The 19,460-nt window shown below is 38.6% G+C and overlaps 2 protein-coding genes across 2 annotated transcripts; both read left to right on the top strand.

Annotated features, from left to right (window-relative positions):
• OR11H6 (olfactory receptor family 11 subfamily H member 6) lies at positions 6,623 to 7,616 on the top strand. Its single transcript, XM_005211546.3, is given in 2 exon segments — positions 6,623 to 6,640; positions 6,642 to 7,616. Coding segments are annotated over 2 exon segments (993 nt in total).
• A 5,501-nt stretch (positions 7,617 to 13,117) lies between these two features.
• On the top strand, positions 13,118 to 15,299 carry OR11H7 (olfactory receptor family 11 subfamily H member 7). The gene has a single exon (XM_002690663.5). The coding sequence runs from the start codon at positions 14,355 to 14,357 to the stop codon at positions 15,297 to 15,299; it is 945 nt and encodes a 314-aa protein (XP_002690709.3). The 5' UTR covers positions 13,118 to 14,354.
• The last annotated feature ends 4,161 nt before the right edge of the window (positions 15,300 to 19,460 follow it).

The raw sequence follows: 19,460 nt of genomic DNA, 5'->3' as shown, positions 1-19,460 counted from the left end.
ATAAACTAATCTACATGAGAACAAGCAAACCATTGTCCAGGCATAAAAGATTAATTAAAAAAGATTTCATATACTGCTGTTAATTTTCCAGTGCACACAGTAAAGAAGACGTTTTTAGTGGATTCCATCCATGTTTCATTCCTCAACTAACCTGGCAGAGCTAAACCACAGCTGATTCAGACGGCATCCTAAGTATAGTAACAATATTTTCAACATGAATAACTTCTTAGATAGTAATATGAGGGCATTATATTTGTCCTATTCCACACACTGTTTTAGTTTTGATTATTAGGGGAAGGAGGTAAAGCTAGACTAAGAAAAGTTATCCTAGGTGAATCATCATCAGTGTACTGAAGGCATTTCTTAAGACAGTACAAGATCCTTTAAAGTGAATAAATAATCTAATTTAAATGTCTAATGGATACATAACCAAAAGATTTAGTAATAGAAAAAGTTTCTGTCCTCTTAGCTCCTCATGGTCCAGAATCTTCTAGATTAGGGACAGACCAAAAGTTTCATGCTTATATAAGTTATGTTTTAACATCATTTAAAATAGTAATTTTTACAATTCAACAAAAATTTATTGAGCATCTACTTTATTCTAGATACTCTCAGAGGCATTAGAAATACACTATGACCAAAATGGTCAAAACACTCTATGTGTGGAGTTTATTTTCTAGTGAGGGACAGACAATAAAAAAATAAGCAAAAATATAGTTATTTTGGAAAGTGATAAACAATATGGAGAAAGGGAAAGGGAGACAGGAAATGAGGGAGAAAAGGCTGAAATTTTAAATAGGACCATCAGGGAAGGCCAGGGGGAGAAGGTACCATTTAAACAAAAGCTTGAAGGAGATGAGGGAATGAGCTGTGTGCATAGCTGAGGGAAGAGCATTCCGTGCAGAGGGAGGCAAGTTCTCCATAAGACCCTGAGGCAGGATTGTGTTCCAGCGACTTAGCAGCAGCAGCAGCAGCAGCAACAAATTGTTTTGATTGGAATAGAGAGATTAAGAGGGAAATATCAGAGAAGTCAAAGAGAGCATACAGAGGGCCAAGTTGTACAGGCCCTTGTGAGCCATAGTAAGAATTTTAAATTCTGAATGAGATGGAAAGCCTTTCTGAGCAGAGTTTTGAGCAGAGGAGTAGTAGAATCCCATTATATTTTAAAAGGGTCATCACCATGGTTGTTTCATTGACAACAGACTAAATAGAGGCATGGGCATTTTTAAAATTCTTTATTTCTAGTTGTCAAATAAAACTTTGTATTTCTTTTAAAAGGAACTTGTATCTGCAAACTGATCTTGGGGATATATATTTGGGGAGGAGTAAAAGTCAAGGAACTGGTTTGCCCAAGAAGAATGGAAAGTCCTCCTAGACCCTCAGAAAGGAAATTCTAATTCTGGAATGATATTTCCATAACAAACTGGAGAGATAATGGAGTTAAGAATCCACTCCTGAGGCTCTTCAATCACAATCATATTATGATTATATAGATATTTGCAAAATATTTTCTTATTATTTCATTCTCACGTCAGCCCTATGGAGAACACAAAGAAGATATGTATCTAATATTTGAAGAAATGAACTCAACAGGCTCTTACAGCTAGTAAGTAAAAGCACTCAGGCCAGGACCTAGATTTTCTGTGTCCTAGTTTTCTATCTCTTAGCCCACCACCTCCTCTTTAGGTTCAACTCTATTCAAACCCAGTGCCCCTTTTTAATCCCAGGTCACTCCCTTGCACATGATGCCTGAATAATCTTTTTTACACCATTTCCCTGCTTATCCCAGGTCTCTTTCAAAAATCTCCTAGATGCCTAAAATTCTAAGCCTGGTTTTCTACATACAACATTATCTAAAACTCAGCTTCAGATGTCAATTATCCCTACAAATATCATTCTTAATCCTTTCTCCAAACCACACTCAACTAATTCCTGATCCTACTGAAATCCTTCCCAAACTTAGAAGCTCCTTCAAACATACCCATCCTGAACCCAGCCTTTAATGATCTATACAGTGGTTGTCAAACTTCAGCATGCAGCAGAATCACATAAAGGTTTGTCCAAAAAGGGGGTTTCTGGGCCCCACACTGAGAGTTTCTGATTCACTAGGCAGGGGTGGGACCTGAGAATTTGTATTTTAACAGGCTCTCGATTGATGTTAACACTGTTGGGACAGGGACATTTTTAGACATTGTTCTGGCCTTATACATCCTCACTCGTAAACTCAGTAGTGTTCTCTACTTGAGTTCTTGCTATGATTGAATTCTTCCCCTCAGGTTCTCTGCCTCTGCTTGTTTGTTCTCCTTAACCTGGTATCAATGAAAGAAATCATACTTCCTGTCTCTGAACCATTTACAGTGCTAAATTTTCATTTTCACTAATATTGTATTATCTCAGTGAATAGCATTGCACATCCACTTTTACAAAAAACTCGATTTTTTCAAACAAATGTGTTCAAATTATCCTTAAAATTTAAAAGGGAGATTCTTTCTTGTATGTCAAATATAACAAATTTAAGTATCTTTGTATAGACAAAGAATTTTTTTAACTTAAGTCCTTACAGGTTAAATACCAAGAATGAAATGGATGTACTTTGGAGAAAAGATCACAGACACAAACATACATACACACACTCTTAAATGCACACACATTCTTTCTTTCTCTTTCTCTTTTTTTTATCTCCTCTCTCATTAACCTGTCCCACTCTCTACCTCCCTTCCTATACTCAGATCAGTTCTTTAGAGGAAGGTTATCGCCACAAAGAAGAAAATTTTCCTGGCTTCTCTTGGATATTTATCCAGACCTCTGTATCTCACTAGTTAAACCACTGGGGAAATACAAACAAATATAGGGAGGATTAGATGGATGCACAGAGACACATGCATAAGCAACCAGGTGCCTACCAAGGAGCACACTAGGGAACTATGGATCCTATTCAAGAGAGACTTGCAAACTTAATAATCACTGGCATGAAAAATACACTTCATCTTGTTCAGAATACTAAAGGAAACAAGTCTCTGGAGCCGCAAATGCTCTTATCCATCCATGAATGAGCTTTTAGATGGGGTAATGAGGACAATCTTGTGGCTCTAAATTCTCTCACATCCTCCTCTTGGAGACAGAAACATCATCAGGTATGTAAGGAAAGTCTGCCTGCATCCTCCTGTACACCCACTGCTGTAAGAGCACACTATTCTTCTGTAAATCTGTTAGCTCTTTTTTCTTTATAGGAACAATGTGTTAAGGCCTGCAGTTCTCTTCTCTCAACACACTCCTAAGGAGGTCTTGGGTGAAATATTCACATTAAGGGCTCACTCTGGTATCACAGAATTCCCGCTATATAACTCACTTAAGGAAAATAGTGCTCAAATGTCTTGGATATTCTGGAGGGAGAATTAACTATCCTTCAGTTAGAATGCAGCCTGAGTCTTGAATCACTTTCTTTCTAATATTGGTCAGTGAAGTTTTGATTGACAAATACCTCCAGCTACAGCAATTAAAGCAGGTTGTTATTATTCTTTCAGAGTTGTCAGCCAGTGACAAGTGATGAGTAGAAACTGAAAAAAAAGTAGGCCAGCAGACTCTTCTGTCCTTTGGATTTATCTATAGGTTAACCTTAAAATATAAATATTTAAAGAAAGAAGAATCTTGCAATTATAATTTTTAAAGTGTTCTCCTCTGAGCAAGGTAGCTTAAATCCTAAGCAAGTGGTTGGAGTTAAAGAGGAGGACCTGGCTTCCTTATTAGTTCGTACAGAAAGAACTGCCCAGGTTCCTTTTTCCTCCTCTTCTCTCTGACTGTTCATCTGTTTTATCACTTGAGGTGAGTAGTACGAGGTGGACTTACATTTATCATTTGAGAGACCCCCCTGACGGTCCAGTGGTTAAGACTCTGCACTTCCACTGCAGGGAGCACAAGTTCAATCCCTAGTCAGGGGAACTAAAGTCCCACATGCCACACAGGGCAGCCAAAATAAATAAACAAATTCATCATTTGAGCTTATAATAGTTATACTTTGGAGGTGGAGGCAGTAGAAATGGATGCAGAGACCTGTGAAGCTCATTTATACATGTTTCTCTGATCCTATATTCCACAGTAACTAAAATTTCACTACAGCACAAACATCAAAAGGTCATAAAGATTATAAAGTCAAATGACCAAGTGGGAGTTAAGATTTATGAGGCTTGGTTCCAGGTCAAAAACCATGAATTGAAATTATATTTCTCATCTTGGTGCCAAGAACTTTCCAGAAGATGAATACAGTTAATCAATTCATGTCTCATGTCACTGCCTTCTGTCTTAAAAAGCCAAAAATATCTCACTATGTCAAATAAAATTTATCATGCTACTGCATTCACTATGTAGATTTATCTAAGTTTAGTTCTAACTGGAATAGATGTCTTTTTTAGGTGCACGGCACATAGTTGGGTATATGGTGAAACACACAGTTGAAGGAAGTTCCAGTCACATACAGTGTGACTATACAGATGTAAGTGACAATATGGATAGTTTTTATAAACCATAAATTCCAGAAAGGGATGAGTTTTATTTCCTATGTTTACCATTATTCCAGAATTTGCACACTGCTAGAAATAAAATAAAAAGTAAATAAACATTTATTAAATGTACAAATGAATAAGTAAAATGAATAACATGTTACAATTTAAATTCATTATTCAACATTTTTTGCTGAAAGCCTAGTAACTGTATTTTCCAAGCAAAATGACAGCATGTGGCCTAGCAAATACAGGTATAGTTATGGAAAGCATATTGGAAATTATAACTCTCCTATAAGTTTTAATACATATGGTCATTACAATTGTAGTCCATTGAACTAAACTGCTTGGACAAAAATTAAATGTTCATGTTTATGAGTCATGCTTATAGAGGCAAATTTTGTAATCATTCTAAAAATACTGTTAATCAATACAAGTATCCAAAGCTACCTTGGCAATAAAACATTTATCCTCTGAGTTTGCTCCAGGTTTGCTGAACTACTGAGAGTCAAGCCTTTTGCACTCTGAAGATTGTATAAACTGCAAAAAGATGAAACTTTGTGAGTATCTTAACAACGACATTAATAATATAACCAATTATCCTATTTTGTAGTTAATATACTATGGATTTTAAAATACTGATAGTGGCTTACCCAGTCAAATATTTGATCTTTAACCAGGAAACTCTAGGACATAGAAATGAACCTATACCAATAGTTTTAGGAAGGTTTTTAGCAAATTATCCAAGTTTATATTCCTGTCCCAAATCCTAAATCAGCCAATATGAGAAACATCTTTCTGGTCTTAGCACAACCTAAAGTAACCTCTCTATTCATTATTAAGTTAAATTAGGTAAAAGCAAGATAATGAGCAGACAAGTTATGGTATTTAGGGCTTGCTGCTAAGTCGCTTCAGTCATGTCCAACTCTGTGCGACCCCAGAGATGGCAGCCCACCAGGCTCCCCTGTCCCTGGGATTCTCCAGGCAAGAACACTGGAGTGGGTTGCCATTTCCTTCTCCAATGCATGAAAGTGAAAAGTGAAAGTGAAGTCGCTCAGTCGTGTCCGACTCCTAGCGACCCCATGGACTGCAGCCTACCAGGCTCCTCCGTCCATAGGATTTTCCAGGCAAGAGTACTGGAGTGGGGTGCCATTGCCTTCTCCAAATTAGGGCTTAATTCCTAGCAAAAATGAAGTCATGTGGTTTATATTCTAGAGAAATTGATATGTTCAGCTGCAAGTTACCTCAAGAGCTCAGTTATGATGTGAAATAGTGCAGCTTGAGGGACACATACCAGGAAAATGATGGCTTCCAAAAGAAATCATGTATAGAGGACATGATAGCTGCCATCAGTTATTTACATCCCTACCATCATCATAATGGAAGAGGGATTAGACTTATTTTGTGTAGCTTCAACAAGGGGAATCCCAAGTAATAAAGGAGATTTTTTTTTCCCCAACAAAAAATAGTGCTTTGAGAGAACCAGCTCCTTAGGAGGGGATTGGGCTGAACTGTTCAACAAATCCAGAAGCCACATAATAGAATGTGACCTAGAGAAAAATGGATAGATGGTTTTCAAACCATTTTGTAGAATCCTGGGCATCTGCAGCACCTCCCTGAGAACAGCAAAAGCAAGCAGGCTTAAGACTCCCACCCTGCATTTCCACTCTTACCTGCTTTTTAACTGGACTTCTACAGCTATTTGCTTCAGATCTATACTCAACTTTATTTCAAAGCAAAAAAGATTGTCTAAAGTTTATATTTGTATGTAGGCTATCCAAGGGATGATGATTTAAACATAAAAGATGAAACATTACTAAGACTCAGGGTTATAGCAATATTTGAAATGAAGTGGGATTTGTTTCAAACCAGTCTCCAAATAGGCCAGTGTATCTAGAAGTTACTGGTTTTGCACATTCACGTAAACTCGTTAAATCTCTGGTATTCCATTTTCTTATCTATTAAAACAAACAAACAAAAAAGGATAAAGCATTCTCCTCCCTGCTGCTCAAAGGGATATTGAAAGTGAAAGTGAAAAATGAAAGTGTTAGTTGCTCAGTTGTGTCCAACTCTTTGCAACCCCAACCTTTGTACCTTTCCAAGCTATTTGTTAGCAAAATCTACAAATGTTCGTGATTATTCACTGCTCTGTTAACTTCAGTTTCTCTAACAGCTTTGGGATCCCAGAACACAACAATGCATTTTGTGACTGAGTTTGTCCTTCTGGGTTTCCCTGGTGAAAGGGAGATGCAGATGTTCTTCTTCTCATTAATCCTGGTGGTCTATCTCCTGACGCTGCTGGGGAATGGGGCTGTTGTCTGTGCAGTGAAATGGGACAGGCGGCTTCACACGCCCATGTACATCTTCTTGGGAAACTTTGCCTTCCTAGAGATCTGGTATGTTTCCTCCACTGTCCCAAGCATGCTGATCAACATCCTCTCTGACACCAAGACCATCTCCTTCACTGGCTGCTTCATCCAATTCTATTTCTTTTTTTCACTTGGTACAACAGAGTGTTTCTTCCTATCAGTTATGGCCTATGATCGGTACCTGGCCATCTGTTGCCCACTGCATTACCCCTCCATCATGACTGGGAAGTTCTGTGTGGTCCTAGTCTGTGTTTGTTGGGTGAGTGGATTTCTCTGCTATCCAGTCCCCATTGTCCTTATCTCCCAACTTCCCTTCTGTGGACCCAACATCATCGACCACTTTGTGTGTGACCCAGGCCCATTGTTTGCACTGGCCTGCATCCCTGCTCCTTCCACTGAGCTTATTTGCTACACCTTCAACTCAGTGATTATTTTTGGCCCCTTCCTTTCCATCTTGGGATCTTATACCCTGGTACTCAGAGCTGTGCTTCGTTTTCCCTCTCATGCTGGTAGAACTAAAGCTTTCTCCACATGCGGGTCCCACCTGATGGTGGTGTCTTTGTTCTATGGAACCCTTATGGTGATGTATGTGAGCCCAACATCAGGAAACCCAGCAGGAATGCAAAAAATCATCACTTTGGTATACTCAGCAGTGACTCCGCTCTTAAATCCACTTATCTACAGTCTCCGAAACAAAGACATGAAAGATGCCCTAAAGAAAGTCCTGGGATTAAGAATTAATCAAAACTGAGACATCTTTAAAAAAGAAGCAGAATTAGTCATTTCTGACCTTAACTATTTATAGTAACAATGATAGAGAATGGCTACAATAAGTCATATTTTGGCTCACAAGAAAGGGAAAGTCTTGTTTTTCACAGTTCCTTAGCAGTTCAAGTTCAGCTCTTCAATGATAAATGCTGAATAAACATTTTAAACATGTACAAAATCACTGAGTAATTATATGGTGTTATTATATAGATATTTTTTTATGTAAGTGTGATGTATCTTTGCTGGTTTAACCTTATCTGGTGAAAGAATCAAATGAATGCCTACTGGGAGCCTTTCAAGAATGGGTGCAATCCTCTAAATTCAGAAAATAAGTATTCTTAAAGAAAATGGGTCAACAGGCCACCAAATAAACTACATAGTGATGGATATTATCCATTGTTTGAGGTTGTCGTCACACCAAAAACAGAGTATACTTCATACCTCTATCACTTACAGATAAAGTACAAACTCTTCTTCCTGCCTTCCAAGTGCTCACTCAATAGATAGTCCATTCAGTCTTCTCTCCTGCTTATCCACAAAGGCCCTGCACTTCACAATGATCAATCTTATTTTGCCTTGAATAATCTTTCTCCCAATTGTGCCTTTTTACTCACAGTGCTTCCTCCTAAATCCATTGTGACAATCCCATAACCACATATTGTATGGAGTAACAATGCCTTAAACATATTTTTGTGCTTCTCAGAAGGCTATCAGACAAAGTCTAAGAAAAATATTTAGAGGAAATTAAAGCGAAAAGCAAAGGAGAAAAGGAAAGATATAAGCATCTGAATGCAGAGTTCCAAAGAATAGCAAGAAGAGGTAAGAAAGCCTTCCTCAGCGATCAATGCAAAGAATTAGAGGAAAACAACAGAATGGGAAAGATGAGATCTCTTCAAGAAAATTAGAGATACTAAGGGCACACTTCATGCAAAGATGGGCTCGATAAAGGACAGAAATGGTATGGACCTAAAAGAAGCAGAAGATATTAAGAAGAGGTGGCAAGAATACACAGAAGAACTGTACAAAAAGGACCTTCACAACCAAGATAAACGCGATGGTGTGATCACTGACCTAGAGCCAGACATCCTGGAATGTGAAGTCAAGTGGGCCTTAGAAAGCATCACTACCAACAAAGCTAGTGGAGGTGATGGAATTCCAGTTGAGCTATTTCAAATCCTGAAAGATGATGCTGTGAAAGTGCTGCACTCAATATGCCAGCAAATTTGGAAAACTCAGCAGTGGCCACAGGACTGGAAAAGGTCAGTTTCATTCCAATCCCAAAGAAAGGCAATGCCAAAGAATGCTCAAACTACTGCACAATTGCACTCATCTCACACGCTAGTAAAGTAATGCTCAAAATTCTCCAAGCCAGGCTTCAGCAATATATGAACCGTGAACTTCCAGATGTTCAAGCTGGATTTAGAAAAGGCAGAGGAACCAGAGACCAAATTGCCAACATCCACTCGATCATCAAAAAAGCAAGAGAGTTCCAGAAAAACATCTATTTCTGCTTTATTGACTATGCCAAAGCCTTTGTCTGTGTGGATCACAATAAACTGTGGAACATTCTGAAAGAGATGGGAATACTAGACCACCTGACCTGCCTCTTGAGAAACCTATATGCAGGTCAGGAAGTAACAGGTAGAACTGGACATGGAACAACAGACTGGTTCCAAATAGGAAAAGGAGTAAGTCAAGGCTGTATATTCTCACCCTGCTTATTTAACTTCTATGCAGAGTACATCATGAGAAACGCTGGACTGGAAGAAACACAAGCTGTAAATCAAGATTGCCGGGAGAAATATCAATAACCTCAGATATGCAGATGACACCACCCTTATGGCAGAAAGTGAAGAGGAACTCAAAAGCCTCTTGATGAAAGTGAAAGTGGAGAGTGAAAAAGTTCGCTTAAAGCTCAACATTCAGAAAACGAAGATCATGGCATCTGTTCCCATCACTTCATGGGAAATAGATGGGGAAACAGTGGAAACAGTGTCAGACTTTATTTTCTGGGCTCCAAAATCACTGCAGATGGTGACTGCAGCCATGAAATTAAAAGACGCTTACTCCTTGGAAGGAAATTTATGACCAACCTAGATAGCATATTCAAAAGCAGAGACATTACTTTGCCAACAAAGGTCCGTCTAATCAAGGCTATAGTTTTTCCTGTGGTCATGTACGGATGTGAGAGTTGGACTGTGAAGAAAGCTGAGCACTGAAGAATTGATGCTTTTGAACTGTGGTGTTGGAGAAGACTCTTGAGAGTCCCTTGGACTGCAAGGACATCCAACCAGTCCATTCTGAAGGAGATCAGCCCTGGGATTTCTTTGGAGGGAATGACGCTGAAGCTGAAACTACAGTACTTTGGCCACCTGATGTGAAGAGTTGACTCATTGGAAAAGACTTTGATGCTGGGAGGGATTGGGGGCAGGAGGAGAAGGGGACGACAGAGGATGAGATGGCTGGATGGCATCACTGACTCAGTGGACATGAGTTTGAGTGGACTCCGGGAGTTGGTGATGGACAGGGAGGCCTGGCGTGCTGCGATTCATGGGGTCGCAAAGAGTCGGACACGACTGAGAGACTGAACTGAACTGAACTGAACTGATACCGATAACAAATTCCATTTTTGTGCCCAAACCCCATGCTGTGACAGGAAAGTCAGACACTAAGAGGCTAACCTACTTAAAATGAGAGAACACCTCCTTAGTTATGGCCACACTGGGAATGAAATTAGGTGTTCATAGGGAGAATAAGGAGATAGGCCTATTGATGCTAGACGATGAAATATGCTAATGCAGTTTTTATCAAACCTTTCCACCACCAAAGCATGTTTGGCACCAGTGGTCAGAAAACATGGGGCATATAGAGACAATATTTCTTTTAAATTAAAATTTTCATCTTAAAAATTATACTTTTTGTTTCATGGCATATACATATATTTGGCATAATACAAAATTATCTCCTCTGAGTAAAACTGTCCCTTCCTTAGATGGTATTATTGAGGCACTTTTTGTATCCCACAGCACAAAATCACATATACTTGCTTGAAAAACACGGACTTAAGAAGACTACAGTGTCCCCCCAGAGTCAATGTAGCACCTTATTTCTAATAATCCCTATGAGCCAACCTATCAGAAATATTAATCAAACCTCCAGGAAAGAAGTAAGAAGGTCCATAGGGGAAACATGAAAAGTTATAGGATCACATTTAAGAAAGAAAGAACTGAGAATTCCCAACAGCAGCCAAAATGATGCACACATGAAGACCAGCACATAGTTACAACATACTCTGTAGGAAGCAGACCACCAGAATCTCATGGTGCAAGAGAAGTGAAATAAGATACGCATGAGGGTCTCACCCAGGGCTTCCACATTAAGACCAGTGAAGGAGAGCCTATGGACTCCCCAGGATGACCTAGGAAAGCGTCATTCTATTTAGGAGACATCTTCCCTGCTGGGTACTGCTGCTATTACACACCACAGGTAGGCCTATTTTCCTATACATCTATACATATGATATACTCAAGAGATTGAGTATCAAAGAATATTGGTTTCTCTTTCAGCTTAAGAACCAAAAAAAAAAAAAACTCAGAGACTTTAGATCACCATGGAACTCACGGTCTCCAAAATAAGCTCACTAAATGGTACCAAAGTCATCCACGTGTCTTTCCCTTTTTAGGAAGTGGCTGGGTCATCAGCAATGGTATCACTTCAATAGATACTTTGAACAAAATAGTATGAAAGTGGCTCCAACCACTGGGGCTGAACCCAAGAGAAAATAGAAGTGGAGGGCTTTTCTTGGTGTCCTCTCTTAGCTTCTCCACCTTTGTCCACCCATCTGCAACTTCAGGAAAAGTAGCATTAAGAAATTCTTCTAATAATAAAATCAAATCAGTGTACATGAAGACTGAGATTCACCTAGGGTTTAATGGTGAATATATTAAGTATTGCTTCTCATAATTATGTTGGAAATTATCTGTGAAATTAATTTACAATGCTTTCACTACAGTTGAGTGATAGTTTTCTGTAAGGTGTTTTGTTTTGTTTTGTTTTGTTTAATGTCAAAAACATGGTCTGTAGCCCAAATACTTGAAGCTTTTGAGTCATAGTCTGTGACTCAGACTGTGAATTCAAGTCATCTGTTGCTGCTGTTTCGGAGGTAAGTGGCTACTCTTTGTTTCACCACTTTCTTGTGTTGTTAAGAAGAGTGGACACTAGCTTAAAAAGCACCAGGTTCCAGTAGTGGGGAGCCATCCTTTCAAATGTCTCACCAAAATGGGCATCAATGCAAGTTAGTTTAGCTCTTCATAATCATCCCAGTTTAAAAAATTAAAAAGAATTTACCTCCATCCTTGAATTTCCTTCTCTTCCTGGTTTCTTGTTCACAGGACTACAAACTGTTCTGACACAACCAGCTCAATGGGAAGCTTATGTTTGCTTCTAATGAGGATTATAGTTCACTTTATGCATTACTAATTTAATGAGCCTGCAACATCTATATCATTGTAAATATGCTTATCTTTAAATAAGACATATATATTAAATATATAACCTCGCTGAATAGAAGGAATTTTTTTCTATTTGATTATGTTAAATGAATACTATAAATATTCTGTATATACCACCTCACTTTCACTTTCATATACCATTTTACCAAAATCATTTTTAAGGAAAATTTCCTATTAGTCAAAAAAAAGGTAAAGATATCTTGTTAAAAGATGTCTAGAGATTTCATTATGTTAAAGTCATCATTATGAATTTTATTCTGAGTTGTGTTTGATTCTTAAAAAGATATCTTCTTTGATGATGGTATTTTAAAGGAAATAAGGGCAAATTTTGGAATGTTGGTAAGTAATTATTTTTAAAAACATCTTTGATTCAATTGTTTTCTGCTATTTTGAAAATTGAGAGATATTGTTTAAATAAAGTGGGACTTCCATGGTGGCCCAGTGGCTGAGATTCTGAATTACCAATCCAGGGGGCCTGGGTTCAATCCCTGGTCAGGGAACTAGACCCCCACATGCCACAGCTAAGAGTTCTTATGCTGCAAACAAAAGACCCTGCATGCCAAACTAAAACCCAGTGCAGCCAAATAAATAAATATCTTTCAGTTCAGTTCAGTTGCTCAGTCATGTCCGACTCTTTGCAACCCCATGCATCGCAGCATGCCAGGCCTCACTGTCCATCACCAACTCCCGGAGTTCACTCAAACTCACGTCCATTGGGTCAGTGATGCCATCCAGCCATCTCATCCTCTGTCGTCCCCTTCTCCTCCTGCCCCCAATCCCTCCCAGCATCAGAGTCTTTTCCAATGAGTCAACTCTTCGCATGAGGTGGCCAACGTACATAAATAAATAAACAGACTAAAATACAATCTTTCAAAGAGTGAATTTTAAGGGAACTTATGACAGCAATAAGAAGAGCTTTAGAAGTCTCTTGGTTATTTTAGTGTGTTTTGTTTTTTTTTTTTTTTGCAATACATCTCATATGTTATATTCATCCTTCAATTCAGTATGTCTGACTCTTTGCGACCCCGTGGACTGCAGCATGCCAGGCCTCCCTATCCATCACCATCTCCTGGAGTTTACTCAAACTCATGTCCATTGAGTTGGTAATGTCATCCAACCATCTCATTCTCTGTCATCCCCTTCTCCTCCTGCCTTCAATCTTTCCCAGCATCAGGGTTTTTTCAAATGAGTCAGTTCTTCACATCAGGTGGCCAGAGTATCAGAGTTTCAGCTCCAGTATCAGTCCTTCCAAAGAATATTCATCTTTAATGACATATATTTTAAGTGTATATGAAACCAGATAAATTAAGTGTTAGTGGCTCAGTCATGTCTAACTCTTTGCGACCTCATAGACTATGGCCCACCCAAGCTCCTTGGTCCATGAGGTTTTCCAGGCAAGAATACTAGAGTGGGTTGCCATACCTTTCTCCAGGGGATCTTCCCAACCCAAGAAACGAACCTGGGTCTCCTGCATTGCAGGCAGACTTTTTACTGTCTGAGCAACCAAGGAAGCCCTGTGATAAATTATGTGAAATTAATCATAATGGGGTGATTAATAATGACTTTCAGTGCAAAAAATAAAAGATTAAATACCAAGTTGTAAATGAGCTGTGGTGCAATATAACTGTCTTTAAATAAGAGATCGCAAAATATATAAATAATTTATTATCTGAATATTCTTTTTTATTTTCTTCTGATATCATAGGGAAAAAATGATAGAAAATCTCCTAATGAAAATAGTTCAATAAAAAGAGAGAGAGAATCTGAAATAATAATGCCAGAGCTAAAGTCACTTAAATCTGTAGGAAGTGTCAGATTCAATCTATTTTTAAATGATAGCATATGTGTCCTCTCATTTTGAACTAAATGGCATTAATTGCCCTTATATATGAAGCTTTTACTGAAAAAAGAAAGACATAAGACAGATAATTTTTATCTCTATTTCAAGATTTCTTTATTTGAAAAGAAGATGACATTTAACAGATTTGGTCCACTGGCAAAGAAAAGTTCAAGCAGCCTAGAATTATACATTTACAAAGAGTCAGGGCCAAAGGGCTTATTCAGAATAGGACAAGATTTACCCAAGACATGTTTTAGAATATTTGATACATTTTCCTGAATGAATCAAACTGCCTGCCCTAAGAAAAATTTCAAATGCCTTAGCAATAAAGTGAGTTGTCTATCTGTCTTCTCTCCACAGTCTGGAGACCATGAATAAGTCAGGGATATCTACTGTGACACAGTTTGTCTTGTTGGGCTTTCCTGGTCCCTGGAAAATGCAGATCATCTTCTTCTCAATGATTCTGTTGATCTACATCTTGACTCTAACTGGGAACATAGCCATCATTTGTGCTGTGAGGTGGCACCACCAACTCCATACCCCTATGTACGTGTTCCTGGCCAACTTCTCCTTCCTAGAGATCTGGTATGTGACCTGCACAGTCCCCAATATGCTGGTCAATTTTCTCTCCAAAACCAAAACCATATCCTTCTCTGGTTGCTTCACTCAATTCTACTTCTTCTTTTCCCTGGGCACAACTGAATGCTTCTTCCTCTGTGTCATGGCTTATGATCGCTACCTTGCCATCTGTCGTCCACTGCACTATCCCACCATCATGACTGGGAAGCTCTGTGCCATTCTAGTGTCTCTTTGTTGGCTCACTGGTTTCTTAGGATATTCAGTTCCTATTCTCTTCATTTCTCAACTACCCTATTGTGGTCCCAACATCATTGATCACTTTCTGTGTGATGTGGACCCTCTGATGGCATTGTCCTGTGCCAGCTCACCCATAATAGAGCATGTATTCCATTCTGTGAGCTCTCTTATCATCATTCTGACCATTTTGTACATCCTTGGATCCTATACCTTGGTGCTCAGAGCTGTGTTTCGGGTTCCTTCCTCAGCTGGGCGGCGAAAGGCCTTCTCTACCTGTGGATCCCACTTAGTTGTTGTATCTCTGTTCTATGGAACCATTATGGTGATGTACGTGAGCCCCACATCTGGCAACTCAGTTACTATGCATAAAATCATCACACTGATATACTCTGTAGTGACACCAGTCTTAAATCCCCTCATCTACAGCCTACGCAATAGGGACATGAAATTCGCCCTCCGTCAGGTCCTCTGTGCAATGAGAATTATGCAAACTTCATGAAAAGGTTTTGTGAAACTCGATGACTCTCTTCCTGCAAGTGGTAAAATAATCCTCTTCTTCCAATCCAAACCGATTTGGTTCTATTCATAGTCATCATGGTACTTTTGTGAACAGCAAGATTCATCACATATTTGATTATATTCTGATGCACTTTTAGTTTCCTAAATGTGGTTCCATAGGAAGAGACTGCCACCTGACCATATGGTAAAAATAACTCTTAAAAATTCTTAATATTTGCTTCCAGGAAGATTTCAACTTTTTCAATGTGAAATCTCTGGCCACACAACTTTAAAAGATACAAGTCAAATTGGTTATTTGCTTACATGGCTGTCTAACACTTTGTTTAAAGGACACATAACACAGGGACTTCCCTGGTGGTCCTGTGGTTAAGACTCTGTGCTCCCAATGCAAGGGACCCAGGTGAGATCCCTGGTCAGGGAACTAGATCCTGCAAAGCACAACTAAAGATCCAGCACCAGGCAACAAAGATCCCATGTGCCACAGCTAAGACCTGGCATACCATATACATTTTTTAAAGACACATAACTCATAAGATGTCCATTGTCCTGAATTTTTGGCAAAACCCCACACATCACTGTCGAATACACTAAAAGATTATTAAGCAGTGTTACAATTTTTAGTTCATCGTCTTCATCAATAGTATACAAGGGGAGGGCTAGAAGTTTGGTTGAAACTATGAGTAAGAATATTGTTGGTGAGTTGTCAGTATGCAATCCTCTAAGGAAAATTAAAATTACATCAAGAGATCCACTCAGAGGGCTTGGCCTTGTCCCCTGGAGTTTAAGAGACACATGTTCTGTCCCTAGTTCACACCTGGGGGAAAAAAATGTAAAGACTATAAAAGAGCTGGCTATGAGAGCAAAGTAGAAAGAACTGGGCTATAACTGGAGGAAACTGAATTCTCACCAATAATATCACAAATACAGAAATTTTTGGCTGTTGAAACTCATAGAAGGTAACAAATTTGAAACGTCTTGAAAGAGATCTCTCCCAAAAGTACTACTTGGAGAAGTACGGCAATCCCCAAAGTTAGTCTAAATGGAATGGGTCACTAGAATCCAGTAATGAAAGAAATAATAAGTAGTCAGTCAATGAAGTATTGCCCATATCGGGGAACTTAAGTTTAGGGTGCTCCCCTCCTCACCAAAAAAATAAATAAATCCATGAAATGAAAATTAACATACAAACTTTTGTCACGCCTGTAATACAACAATACCAGTAAAGGAGAAGCCTTTCTACCATTACTTCTCTCCCCTCTCAAACCTAAAGTAACCAGAGGCAGAATAGACTTGTGGGAAGGGAGAGATGAAAGAGCAGAGGGGAAAGAAGCAGATCAAAAGAAGTAGAAGCTTGAGTCAGACTGTCTTGAGGAATACGTTTTAATTAGTACAAAAAATTAAAATTTGGTTTCAGATTGTACCTGGATTTTAAAAATCCATGTATTAACACTAAAAGTAATCAGAAAAACTATCATATTTGTCCCAGATAATACCCACAGGTGGAAACAAACAGAACATCAGAAAGAATTTGCAGTAGACATGGTCAAAAAAACTAGTTTCTTTATGTTTATACTCTCCAGTGTCCAAATCATCTGATTAAATAGTTACAAGTACAAATATTTAAACAATGCTGTAGTTTCAAAATGGAATAAAACTCTTACCTGAAGACCAAAAAGTATCTCTTTGAAAGTCCTTCTGGGCAACTGGAGAGCACTATGCTTCAAGGGTGGGTAGAGAGATCTAAAAAAGGATAGGAAAAGGAATCAAAAAATGTGCTTGGAAAGCTACTAAAGACAGCTTGAAATATCGATCACAGTTCTACCTTAATTGAGCCCCAATATTTTAATGACTCAGCTGAACTTATTAGCTGAAGAAGGAACAGAAATATTTTGTATAAAACGCAACAGGGAGGAGTCTTGTCCCCGCCGCGCCGCCGTCGGACGCCAGGTGTCGGAGGTGAAGGCGGCGTTGGCCATGGCGTTTTTTTCTACCCGGAAACCACGGAAGCCGGACCTGGTGACGAGACCGTGTCGCGGCGGCGGGAGCCCGACTGGCCTCTGGTCCTCGCGTCGGCCCCGCGGAGCCGGACGCTGCCCCTGGCGCGGCGGGGAGAAAAAATAAATAAATAAATAAAACTCAACAGGTCACAAGTATCCTGCTGTTGCAATTTACTAGATGTTGAATGTGTATTTATATCTTTCATTAAGATTCAACTCACACATCACTTCCACCAGAAAAACCTTTCTAATATCCCCAGGTTCAACTATGTGTCCCTCTGTAATGCATCTAGAATACACCAGGTCATATTCCCTCATTGTACTTGCAGATGCTTTGAGGTAAGTCTATTATGTGTTTGTGTCTCTTTCCTTAGACTATAAGCCCTTTGAAGATAAGGACACTATTTTTCATTTTTATCCCAAGCATCAGAATGTTAACTAACTAGTAAGCAGGTAGTGAAAGAAGCAGTTTTTGGAAATGGATGAGTGAACTAGTTTTTGATCAGTCCTCACTAGATTTAAATGTTTTGGTCACAAAGCTAACTAGTTATTTACATTTTAAATATTTAAGATACTATCTGGTTTTAAAACTACATTTTGATGTGCGCTTTTATTACAAAACAATGTACACTTGTCATAAAATTTTCAAACAATACATACAAGTGTAAAATTAAGGGTAAATGTTCCCATCCTTTCTCACAATCCCATTTCCTACAAATAACAAGTTTAATACTGGTCAGTTTCTAACATACATAAGCATGCAAATGCATACACATATAATGGTTTTAATTTCTTTAAACTGATTATAATATATAAATATTTTTAATTCTCTTAAAATTTTATAACTTTCTAATCAAATGAATACAAACATATATGCCTCATAACTTAATATTGTCTTCTTTGTGAATAAACAATAGGGCTTTCCTGGTGGCTCAGGTGGTAAAGAATCTGCCTGCAATGTTAGAGACCCAGGTTTGATCCCTGGGTAGGGAAGATCCTCTGGAGAAGGAAATGGCAACCCACTCCAGTATTCTTGCCTGGAGAATTCCATGGACAGCAGAGTCTGGTGGGCTACGGTTACATTAATTTTTCCCCTATTGCTAGATTCATTTTTAAACTGCCTTGTTCTCACATAGGTTCAAGATATTAAAAAAAAAAAAAAAAAACAGTTCTAGGAAGGATCTTGTTAGAGACAATAATAAATCTATCACAATTTCATTTTTAAATTATATGATATGCCATGCATACATATACATCTATGTAATTTATAAAGAATTTTATAAGTTTAAAGAATATGAAATTCAGAAATATCTTTGAATTTCTTTATTCACAGTAGAAAAACATGGAATATTATCAACATTTTATTAGCATCCTGTGAACCTGTCACCAAAATCAATCTCCCTATGCAACAAAGGGGAAAAGAGAATTTTTCTGTTAATTCTCTTGCTTTTCTTAAGCTTTACCACTCATCTCTCAGTAAAAATGATAGAGCAGGAAACTCCAAAGACCCATTCTCTACAGAGAAACTGAAAATACAGGCAAAAAATGATCAGAAACAGCTTTATTAAAATTTTGGAAAATATTCAAAAATTTGCAACAACCAAATGAATACTCATCAAAAAAAAAAAAGGCAAACAAAACATGGTAGGAGAACCCTGTGACATTTTAGCTTACCTTCTCCACATCACCTTTGCCCAGATCGCCTCAGCTCAGAAGCATTTTAAAGATAGCAGGCCATATTCCTAGAAGGGATTCCTGGTTCCAGAGGAAACAGAATGGACCTCATTCTCAAAAGTTTCCTGTTTGTTTTGACCTATCTAGGGGTTCCCTAAAACATTTCAACAGAGGGTTTGCCTTCATTTCACCTAACTTAGAATTCTTTCAGAGAAACAGCCACATGGAGGATATTCCTCAAAAACACAAAAAGGCAAATTAACCAGTCACTGCCGCCCAGGGCAAAGGATATCAATTGAGACAAATATTAGACACACTAGGGCTTTCATGGTGGTCTAGTGGTTAAGAATTCACCTTGCAGTGCAGGGGAAATGTTTGACCCCTAGTAGGGAAAGGCACCCCACTCCAGTACTCTTGCCTGGAGAGTCCCAGGGACGGGGGAGCCTGGTGCGTTGCCGTCTATGGGGTCG

This window comes from Bos taurus, chromosome 10, assembly GCF_002263795.3.
Source record: "Bos taurus isolate L1 Dominette 01449 registration number 42190680 breed Hereford chromosome 10, ARS-UCD2.0, whole genome shotgun sequence".
Taxonomy (NCBI): Eukaryota; Metazoa; Chordata; class Mammalia; order Artiodactyla; family Bovidae; genus Bos; species Bos taurus.
The sequence above is the reverse complement of the archived record's forward strand: the minus strand, read 5'-3'. Positions and strand labels throughout refer to the sequence as shown.